Genomic DNA, 12030 nt, shown 5'->3' with positions numbered 1-12030 from the left:
TCTTGTAACTTCAGTTCTGCTCGGAGTCTTCTAGATCACCTTGGCAACCAGAACCAGGGGCTGCCTGGGGTCTCCTGCAGGGGCTGATCTGAGACCAGGCTAAACCACTCAAATCCAATCCTTTAACACGGTAGGATCAAAAGTCTGGCCGGGCGCCCGGATGGGTGAGACGGGCAGGAATGTGGGAGGTACAGGGGTGTGGGCTCTCCCAAGATCAAAACTGAATACACAGCTGCTTTAAGAGAGACTCACAGAGACAGGCGAACTGAAACAGGTGCACATCTACATATAGAGAGACAACTGAGGACATCTGTCTGAGAGAGAGAGAGAGAGACAATCTTTAAGTACGGTGAGTAGGAGCAAGTGACATAGTGACAAAATGTTAAATATTAATGCAAGTTGTGTTTTTGGAGTAAACTACATTTAAAAAAGAAATATATGAATGCAGTGCAGTATAGTGGATATGGTCAAATATGGACAAGGTACAAATATACAAATTCGGTCATCGTTTACTCACCCTCTTGTCATTCCATATGATTGTCCTTCTTTCATGGAACGCAAAAGGAGATGTTTGGCAGAATGTCCAGGCTGCTCATGGCCGTATTGAGTGAATTGAGACTTGAGCTGTAAAGCTCCAAAAAAATAATATGAAAATACCATAAATACCATGTGTGTGTGTGAGAGAGTCATTTTAATTGACAGGATTTTCCGTCATCATAGTTGTGAAATCCCATTTACGCTATAGGCATTTTTCCATCATGTTGCACTGAGTTTGATGTCAATGATGTTAAGGCTATGATATGGCTTCAGAAGACTTGAAATGTAGATCGCATGTTGTACGGATTACTTTTATGTAGTTTTTAGACCTCAACACCTCCAGTCCCCATTCACTTTTATTGTACACTAGAAAATATTGACCAGTTAAATTTTTGGGTGAATAGGTACTTTAAGCCATGATCAGGGTAATTTTATTATCATTACTGTACTTTCTTATTGTTTATTAATATTTTGAATTAGTTTTATTTTTACATTTTCAGTTTTCATTTGTTAAAGTTTCGATAATTTTATTGTTTTAACTTTTTTATGTCTATTTAGTTTTTATTTCAGTTTTAGTCATTTTACTTCAACTTAAAATAAATGAAAATTAGAAATTGTGCCTTCGCAATTAACTGAAAGTACATTTGTTTTATATATTAGATTTTTTTTCTGTTAATTTAAATAATTGTAAATAGATTTTTTTGTATTTTTAGTTTTACTTTACAATAACAGCAGTGACCATGACAAGATGTGAAAGAAAGTATTTAAACATTAAGGAACAAACACCTGTCAAAGTCAGATGGTGAGTTTTTATTTTATTTTATTTTTTTACCTCATGTAATTAGACATTAGCAGTGAAAATCACTCACAGCTGTAAGATCTGCCTTCTGTTTATAAGAGGCTGTAAGGGTCTGTGTTGGCTCTTACAGTCCTTTTATTAGTACAAGATGTGTTTTAGGACTGAGGTATTCCGCCCGGAGCGGGGACACAGAATATCTGCCTCCTGCTGTGGTCAAAAGCAAACAAACACACGGCATTCGTCATTTGAGGGACAAATGCACTCTAAGTACTCGCCAATGCGGGTACATGAATATTTTTAATTCTCAACGAAGTACTGAAACTGTCCTAATACCAATTGTGATGTTTTCGTGACATCTGCCCTTCAAATGAGACATCAAAGGTAACCCCTTTGGTCTCCAGCTGTGGGTGGTTTTCCTTCTATCCGCCCCCTTCACTTTTCCTGCTAATGCAGACCTCAGAACTCCTATAGAAGTGACCGCAACTTGTCATTACGCCCATCTTCACTGTAACACATGGAAACGAGGTCTTTCTGGGAGGCCTTTATGTTCTGTAGGCATCCTATAGGGATTCATAGTTTGAGCCTGAATAAGCTTTTGTTCTCGCCTGTGACCCCAGATCCCTACAAACATTAGCATCCGTAAAGAGCAAGTGGGTTTCTCACGGTGAAATGTGTGTGTGCGCAGAGGACTGTGGGATATTATGAGGTCCTAAGGTTGTTGCATCCTTCCGTTCAGTTGGTTCATTCGTGTGTATGTCATCAGTTTCAGGTGAGTCAGCACACAGGATGGTCCCCAATGCCACAGGAAACAGCTCTTCCTTGCAGTCAGCTGACTTCCTGCCTAACAAAGGTTAATGTCAGACAGTTCCACCAACACTATGGTGTTTTGCAATGCCATTTTTTTTGGCAAATTTACAGTTTTAATGTACTGTTTAAAAAGTGAATGTTTTAAATCTAATCTAGTTCTTTCACATGGCTAATTGACTCAGCTGTATTTAAGCGTTACGAATGTAGTGTATTAAGATCTATTAGAATTTATCAGTGTAATGGAATTCAAAAAGCACCATGGTATTGCCATGGTACATGATCAAAAACATGGTACTAACATGATACAAATGTCAAAAACTAGGTACTAACCTGGTAACGTTACCGTGTTAAAAAACAACGTAATATTACCTCAGGTCTTTTTGCTAGACAGTCATACACTATTTTCATACTGTAGTTACGCCATGTCATAAATAATAGGACATAATAAATAAAACAAAGGAAGGTAAAGGCTGAAAAGAGAATCTCATTATTCGCAATGATTTCGAAGTGAAATGTGATCTGTGTGTAATAGATCTCTCAATCTCAGTTTAGTTGAGTCGATTCAGTTAGAAAAGCTTCTTCATCTCCAGCGGAGAAATACGGACGAAACCAACTCGCCATGTAGGGGGGACCAGAGGGCACATTGTCGAGAACTCTGGTTGCACACCCAAAACAACAACCTCGGCACCTTATATATATATTAAAAAAAATATCTTTAATAATATGGCGTATCATATTGAGTGGTCGCAAAACTTTACATTAAAGAATAGCGATTTGCGTCATTTATAACAACTCGCACCCCTCTACCCACAACTATATGCATCAATCTTAGGGCCGAAATCCGCACACATTCAATCATTAATCCAGATGAGCCAGCTGAGCACGAGCGATACTCTCTGAACGCGTACGGGGCGTTTTAAGGCGTTGAAACAATGATAATAGACTGTTTTGTTTCGAAATAGCGATTGGGAGTTTATAGTTATGAAGTGTTGGCATCCGCTGGATATATGGATGGACGCTGCGTGGTAGTTTATGAGTGATCGGACCGGTGTGTTGAACGGGTTCAGTCCGATCTATACAGGTCAGTGTTTCCTCTAATATATCACAAGTTAGTTTGTGTAACGGTTCCTAGAAATAAAAGAGGAAGCGATTTTGTAACGCACAGCTGTAACAATGAACCGAATCGACTGTTTAAATTAAAGTTTGAATGTTCCATAGAATGTTAAAAATATGAATGTTCTTTCCTTTCTTCTAGTTCGAATGCCAGAGCGGCGTTCTAATAATGCCGATGTCAGGAAACACATATACTTTAAAAATTTATATTTTAGAAGTATTTGATAAAAGTGTGGTGAATGTAAATGATCTCGTTTATTTCTATAAGTATAATGCAACAATGAATTAAACATGGCTATTTTAATGGTTCTAGTGGAACCATTTGATTATTTAGCTTTTTTGTTGTTGTATTAATAGAAAATCTCCTTTAGTTGAAAGTTCCTGCTAAACTTATAAACTTTATTACTGTAGCTCAGCTGGTAGAGCATGGCACGAACAAAGCCAATATTATGGGTCTGATTCCCAGGCAACACCTGTTGTGATAAAATGTGCATTATAAATTTATAGTCAATTGTGTTGTGATAAAAGTTTGCAAAATTCATAACTAAATGTACTTAGTTACGTGTGTAAATGCATGTATAATGTAACAATATTTGAACATACTTTAGGATATATGTAGTATTTTATTAATTTTAGTGGTTTTGTGTATTTTTAGGTCTGAAATGAGGAACATCACGCGTCTCTTTGGGACGACCAGACCTGAATGGGTCTCCTGTCTGCAACTATTGTTTTTGATACCCTTTTGGACCTGTTTAAAAGCACAGCAGTTAAAAAACACTAGATGGCCACTGTATTCTGGTAAGCCTTTGCTGTTGGCCTGGAATGCTCCTACTGAAGACTGTAGACCTCGACATGACGTCAAATTACAGTTGGATCAGTTCCAGATAGTGGCGTCACCAAATGAGGGCTTCACCAAGCAAAATCTCACCATCTTCTATCATGACCGTTTGGGATTGTACCCATACTTTGAGGCAGACGGCACTCCGGTCTACGGTGGCCTACCACAGACCGCCAGTCTCACGCAACACCTAGAACGGATGTTGGATGGGCTCAAGAAGTATATCAAGGACCCGACAGCCAAAGGTCTCGCTGTGATCGACTGGGAAGAGTGGCGGCCCCTCTGGAAACGTAACTGGGGCACTAAAGAAATTTACCGCGAGCGTTCAAACCGGTTAGTCACTGAGAAAAACCCAACTTGGACTCCGGATCAGGTGGCCAAAGTGGCCCAGCAAGAGTTTGAGCTCTCTGCAAGCAAGTTCATGTTGGAGACTCTTCGATTGGCCAAGAGCTTACGGCCCCAGCAGCTTTGGGGCTTCTACCTCTTTCCTGACTGTTACAACCACAATTACCAAAATAACCAGAACTACACGGGACGCTGTCCGGATGTGGAGGTCTCCAGGAATGACGAACTGAAGTGGCTGTGGATGGAAAGTACAGCTTTGTTTCCTTCCATATACATGGTAAAACCACTGAAGGACAAACTGTCCGGACGGCAGTTCGTACGGAACCGGGTCAACGAGGGCATGAGGTTGGCGTCTGTTGGGAACGGGTCAGCCAGACCTGTGTTTGTCTACACACGGCCCACTTACGTTAGCACTACTCCAACTTCTAACGGCAACTCTCCTGAACTCCTGCCGCTGTCCGAGGTGAGATTCCTGTAAGGGTGTGTTTGTCTATGTGTGGCTGTTTGATTTTCTTAAAAAAGTAGTGTTAAAACTGGACTATTGTGGGTGCCTCTTTGTTGAAGTTGACCTGCACCCTAAGTAGGCCTGCACAACAAATTGGTATTAGTTTTTTGTTTTTAATTTATTGGTATTGGATGATATTGGACATATAATTGTTGCTTATGTTCATTTCCCCTGTTTTTACATTTAGATTACCTCATTGAATGCTCACTAAAAGCAAAGGTAATACAATGTAAGAAGAAATGAGCATAAACAATTAAATATCCAATTAAAGATTTTCTAATATTAGCCGAAATGGTACCGATATATACCTCACAATCTAGTGAATAGTCATTTAGTTTGTTTTAATCAAAAGGGAAATCACTTATTCTATGTTCATCCCCTGAAGTTACCTGAGGTCAGTTTTTGTATTCGACTGTACGGCACCAAAATATTTGAGGCAATTCCTGCAGAAGCAAAAACCCATTTAATGCCAAAAGCTACATGACCAGCTGAACAGATCTTTGTGATGGCCTGTTGTCCTCCCGAGACCGTGAAGGAAGTTCAGCTGTTTCTGAGATGGTCATATTTCAGGAGTGCGATGTCATGGTGTGTTTTTCTTGGCGTTGAGCAACGTTCCCAATGGGGGATATAGGTGCAGAGAACTTAAGCGTACTGATATATGTCACAGCTTGTCCTAAATATAGCATGCAGAATCTTCTCAGCAAAGACTCATCTGTGTTCCTCATCGAGTCTCGTTGGCTCTGTAGAACAAATACCACAATGCCATCAGCAGCTGACATGTGAGGCCCTGAGGTTTACTGTATTCTGGTCAACACCCTGGTTTGCTTTTTCTGATTGGAAAAAAAACAACAACATTTAATCTGTTTCGGAGCATAAGCATCAGTTAACATCAGTGATATTTTTCTTAGTCTTCTGTTCTTTGATTAACATTAATGACACAGACAGCAGCAGGTATATTAGGCTGTTGTCCCTTTAAGACCGAATGCACTGATCCAATATACTGTAACGCGTGCATTCTTTCTCAACTATTTACGTTCACTTAAGACATAACCGACTATGTTTATGAGGATGTTTTGACACAGTTTTGTGTGTATTTTTCAGTTTAAGTGCAAGAAGACTCTAAAGAGAACTCTTTATATCCTATCGTATACGCTCTGATTGTGCCCAGCACAGAAAAGAGCACGCGAGTGCCAAATTGAGTTCTCTTTTGCGTCTTCTTGCACTTGAATGGTTTAAAACCACATTAAAATGCGCACACAGGAATCGGTAAGCGGAATCTATTTTTATTAAATAACAATTATTCGATTCTAGATTTGGAATCGATTTTCTATTCCAAACCCTAATCAGTGGCATGTCTCATTTGTTTGCCATGCTGAATTGCAACACACCAACACATGAGGAACTGTGATGGCAACAACACATTTACAAACTAACAGTTGATTTGGACAGCTACTCTTACATGAAACGCATGCAGAGCATATTCATCGACAGAAGCGTACATTATAGGAACTCTTTCCAGTTGAAGTATTTCAACAAAAGCCAATAAATGAAAGAGTGATTGTCATTTATCAGTGACACAATGAAAGGGTGAAGACAAAGTGTGTGGTCAAGAAAGAGAAGAATAAACTCTTTGTCTTTCTTCACCGATGTCACTTGCCACAAATATACAAATAGCAGAACAATTAACAAATACGCACTCGGACAAACTATTCACAAACACTCTCAAGAGCCTCAGTGTTTGGAGTTAATTTGCTGATGGAATTATTTGTCTTTTTCCATTTCTGAAAGCCACACGTTCAGTGACGCATGAAGTGTTATCTAAAACACGTGTTTTGTTTCCTGCTCAATCATAGTATTTGGGTTCAGATGAATCTGATTTATTTCTGTCTTCTCTTTGCGCAGATGGATCTGGTGTCGACTATCGGCGAGAGCGTGGCGCTGGGTGTAGCGGGCGTGATCCTCTGGGGTGACTCCAACCATGCTAGCAGTCAAGTACGTTTGTGGCCTAATCAGGGCGTTTACTCATCATCTTCACATAAATTGACTTTAGGGATCGACCGATGATTATTCAAATTCAGGGTGAAATATAAGGAAGGGATCATGTACAATGAGTTGATTATCCCAAAATATACCCACTTACAGATGGATGGGTCTTGTATGGTCTTAGTGGGGTTTATATATATATTCCCTATATATATTTAATATTAAAATAAATGTCTTATATATATATGTGTATATATCTATGTATTAGTGTTGTCAAAAGTACCAACAACTTTACCAAGTCGGTACTGAAATGTAAAAAATGTGACGATACCAGCCATTCCCTCTAGCATTTTGAGCGCTGTTGAACGGATTCTTAAACACCTCTGATTGGCCATTGCGTTCACACGCTTGTGATACAATGATCAAGCGCGTGAACACAATGGCCAATCAGAGATATATATATGTTGAGTACATGAACACAATGGCCAATCAGAGGTGTTTAAGAATCCGTTCAACAGCGCTCAAAATGCTAGAGGGAAATGCTGGTATTGTCACATTTGTTAAATTAATGAAGTCGGTACTTTTGACAATACTAGTATGTATGTGTATATAAAATGAAGGATATATATAAGATTAATTATATTAATATTAAATTACATATTAAATTAAAACAGAAAATTACATTATAAGCTATCAGTGGATTTCTTTTATTATGCCAATGTAAAAGTTAGCATGAAATGATAAAAAATTGGCCATTTAATCGTCCTAGCAGTTAGTGATTGCAATAGATATTGGTCTAATTTACAAGTCGTAATTGATTTCTCCTCACACCTTCCAGGCGGCTTGTTCTAATCTTAATGAATACCTGCAAGGGCCGTTGGGTCGTTACCTGCTTAACGTGACGTCGGCCGCCGAGCAGTGCAGCCGAAACCTCTGTGGAATGCGCGGTCGCTGCCTTCGCAGACACTCCGACACGGACACCTACCTGCATCTCAGTCCAAACACACACAGCATAGAGCGCCAAGGAAACACGCTAAAGGTTTTGGGCCGGATGGGACCAGAAGAACTGAGCCGCTTACAGGACGAGTTCCAGTGTCAGTGCTACAACGGGTTCTTGGGCGACGACTGTGGCCGAAGTGTGGCTGGGAACAGAGCGACGGCTGTCTTGACCACCTTTATGCAAGCTCTGCTGTTACCGCTTTTCTTGATGGGGTTCCTACACTGAGGAGTTCAATAAAACCGATTTGAGAACAAACGCCGGACCTTCTCTTCAAGAGATGCGCGGCGTTGACTGCAGGAAGGCCCTTTGTTCGCTAGAATTCGAAAGAGGACACAATTGGAGCAAAACACAAGCTAACTCTGTGGACTAAATGTGCAGCACAGTGGCAGCTCAGTGTGGTCCTGTTTGAGTAGATCGCCCCCTGCTGCATGGGAGGCTAAACTGCGGCTGGTGAAATTTGTTTTTTAGCTAGAAATGATGTTTGTGTGTGAAAGTCTTATCTTGTTTGTGTGCTTTTTTCATAAAAAAAATAATTGATGTGGTGGTTTCAGCTGTATGGAGCCCCGCACATGACATGTGGGGAAGAAATATGTATATAGTGGCCACAAATTAACAATTAACTTTACTAATACATCAGCACGTCTTACTAATTTGTTCCCTCATTTGAAGTAAATCGTGCGCACAATATAATAATTTGCTCCTTTTTTTACTAAATCGTGGCAACGTTGTAATTATTTGTTCCCTTGTTTTAGTTCAATCAAAACAAGAGAAATAATTAGTTCAACTAAAACAAGAGAACTGATTCTTAATTTGTGGCCATGATATATATATTTTTTTGTCTGCGTGTCCTGTGCTGGGTTCCGTATAGCTGTCATTCGAGACATTTTACTTCTTTGCCTTCTTTATACCTCTGCACAAAACCAGCTGTGACCTTATTTCTGTTGTGCGTCACATGATCAGCTCCTTAAAAGGGACACATGTTGCTACTTGCAACGCTGCTGCCTCCATTAAAACCTCATTTGGTCATGAAACCTGCTTTCTGTCTCACATTTCACTCCAAAATTAAAAGAAACCAGAGAAATTACATTTTGCATAAGGAAAAATAAACCTGTTTTGGGATTTTTATTTTTTATTTCCTTGTAAGTTATGCATTTTTCTCCCAGAAATACTTAAGCGTTCAGACGGATTTGTTTTTAAATCTCACTATTCTCAATGTGATTCTCATTATAGTAATGCATTAGTTTTATTACAGTAAATAGAAAATCATGATGTTTTTTATTTATTTAATTAAATCATAATAGATTAAAGGCAATACAACAAATAATACCATAAGGTATAAAATCACAATTTATTATATTATAGATTATTCTGTAAATTAATTATAAATTATTAACACATTTTAATGAATTTTTACAGTAATTAAGATTATAAATCATGTGTGTGCTTAATTATCAAGACAATAATGTCACAGAAGATCTTGGTCCTAATAATAAGTTTACTTTATGCTAAATAAAAGTTTTTGTCATTTATTTTATTTTGATTTTGGGGTGAAATATGACTTCAGACATGATCTTAACAGGTTTTCTTAAACTGCTGGATAGTGAGGGATTTTTGTAAATCTGCCAAAAAACATTAATGTAAATGTCAGCATACTGTGGTTTACAGAAGCTTAGATGCCTCTTATTGTTCTGCCTTAAGTTGCACACAACTATTTTTAGACTGGATTTCCTCCCTTAATTGCTGAACTTTGCATTTCTGTTCTTTATTTGTGTGGGATAAATTGGAAAGGCTTTATTTGTGTATGTTCAGCGTGAGTTTGTTTCATCATCAGCAAAAGTGTAGATCTGTGGGGGGGTTTTTCTGTTGTTAGTGCCTTTAAAGGCATAGTTCACCCCCAAAATTAAAATTATGACATTTATTCACCGTTATGATATTTCCAAACCTCTTTGGCTTTCTTGTCCGGATAAGTAAATATTGACAGAATCTAAATGTTGGGGGTGAACAATCCCTTTAATTGAAAGGAACCTCACTGAAACATTTTTATTTTTCATACCAAAATCACCAAATTTTGATACCAAATTCTGCTTGTGCCGTCTAGATTGTTTGGTGACTGAGTCAAGTGAAATGTGTGTTTGTTTTATATTTTTACAATAAATCTTATATTTAAAAGCTTGAATTTGTCATGAACTTTTGGAAAGTATCTCCAGAGAGTCTAAAACCATGTTGAAAATATGGGATTTGTCTCATTTAAACATGAAATCTTGGGATCTTTTAGGAAAGTGCCTTTACATTTGGCGAAAATAGATTATTATTATTTTTTTATTAAAAAACAAACAAGCAAACCCAGCCCAGATGAGAAAAAGAAACGCAAAAATGTAACGCATTACACTAAAAAAGTAACTAAGTAACACAATTAGTTACTTTTTTAGGGAGTAATGCAATATTGTAGTACATTACTTTTTAAAAGTAACTTTCCCCAACACTGGCCATTTTGCCCTCATCCTTACTAGCTAGTTCACTTTTCCTCTAGTTTCTTTCCACCCCTTGGTTTCTTGTTTTCTAGGTCCTTTTCCACTTCTAAGGGGGCTGTCGAACGGTGCCAGAGGAAACATTATGGGCTGGCAGCACAGAGAATGCCTTGTGTTATAACTCGAACCAGACATCCAGTCTCCTTGTAGTCTCTCCCCCCTCTTCTCCGACCCCCAGTGGGGCTTTCCGTTTGGATCTTCCTGTGTTTTCTGGTATGCGTGAATAATACTGGAATCTGTGGCTCAGACTGTTGAGAATCACACTGCAATATGGCATCCACGTGTCTTAGTGAATACGTCATCGGTGCGATATTATGTAAGGTTTGGTTCGAATAATGGTACATTTTTATCTTTATTTGACTAGAATAGAAATTAAAACACTGACTATGCAATTTCTGTTTTCTATTGTATTCAAATTATACTGCTCTTGTGAACATTTTGCCAAAGTTGTTCCATAGTAAGCTAATAGTAGTGTAAGTAAGGCCTGCTATATACTGTATTACCCTGGTAGATGTCCAAAAACATGGTATTACCATGTCCAAAATACCTTGGTACCTTTTATTAGTGTTTTTAAAACAAAAGGTGGTACTATGTTATAACAAAGTAGCATGCATTTAGCGTTACTATAGTAAAATTGAGTCGTCTTATACACGCAGACTGAGGCCGTAACTGGAAATTGTGATGCAAAACCTGTGAGATGCAAAGAAAAATTATATTTTTTAAATGCTTTTGCATTCGCTTGCAATCTTTGCAATCCCCACGCTTGCAAAAGCATTGAAATCAAAATTTTCCTCCCTTCTCATTTTCTGCCCATCATTACTGTGTCCCTTTGGGGCTGCATACGTTTCCAAACGTGTAGTAACATGCCATAATATTATGAAATTTCGTTTCGCAACAACTGAAAGATGTCCAAGGAAAGATTAGCTTTTTTTAAATTGAAATTTAATAAGAACAAAACATATTGTACATACAAGAGTACATATAACCACATGTCAGGGGTAAGAAAAATGCATGAGGAAAAAAAAGGTATTTTACAGAAAAATAACTTTTTGAAATTGTTTCCAAATATATTTTAACATTAATTTTATATCGTTAGAAATTTGATTTTTTTCATTTCTTTTGATTTTATGAATGTAGTAACAGGCAATTATAATAATTAAATCAAATATCAACAAGATTTTAGCAACATCAAATAAAAAAAAACATTTTAGCATAACATCATCATCTACAAAGTTAACATGAATCATAGCTTTTCTTTCTACGTAATTATAGAGTTTTTTCCAAAACATTTGTGTCTTGGGAAGCTCCCAAAATAAATGATTAATAGTCTCAGGGGAAATTTGTACAAAAAAACAACAACAACAAAACAAATTAAAGCGCTGTGCCACAAGTGATTTAACTGGGTCAACTCGATGGAAAATTTCACTTTATGAGGTGTGTCATGTCATCCAAATTTTACTCCAATCAAGATGTTTTTTTTTTAAATAGAGAATTCCAGTGATTAGCAACACCAAGTATACTTTAAGATTGAAGAAGGGATAATATTATTACATCCAGAACTTGTGAAATCCTTGC

At 37.8% G+C, this 12030-nt stretch overlaps 1 protein-coding gene across 3 annotated transcripts; it reads left to right on the top strand.

Annotated features, from left to right (window-relative positions):
- Nucleotides 1-231: 231 nt before the first annotated feature.
- Nucleotides 232-10099, top strand: hyal2b (hyaluronidase 2b). 3 transcript variants are annotated; one of them, XM_084118111.1, is made up of 5 exons: nt 235-349; nt 2100-2186; nt 3912-4902; nt 6847-6936; nt 7766-10099. In XM_084118111.1, the coding sequence occupies exons 3-5, from the start codon at nt 3919-3921 to the stop codon at nt 8150-8152; spliced, it is 1461 nt and encodes a 486-aa protein (XP_083974237.1). In that variant the 5' UTR covers nt 235-349; nt 2100-2186; nt 3912-3918; the 3' UTR covers nt 8153-10099. The 3 variants fall into 3 exon arrangements, with proteins under 3 accessions (XP_083974238.1, XP_083974237.1, XP_083974236.1); XM_084118112.1 differs by lacking the exon at nt 2100-2186 and having other exon boundaries at nt 232-349; XM_084118110.1 differs by lacking the exons at nt 235-349; nt 2100-2186 and adding an exon at nt 2991-3224.
- The last annotated feature ends 1931 nt before the right edge of the window (nt 10100-12030 follow it).

This window comes from Abramis brama (genome assembly GCF_963993115.1).
Source record: "Abramis brama genome assembly, chromosome: 6".
NCBI classification, from domain to species: domain Eukaryota; kingdom Metazoa; phylum Chordata; class Actinopteri; order Cypriniformes; family Leuciscidae; genus Abramis; species Abramis brama.
This window is presented reverse-complemented; position numbering and strand designations above follow the sequence as displayed.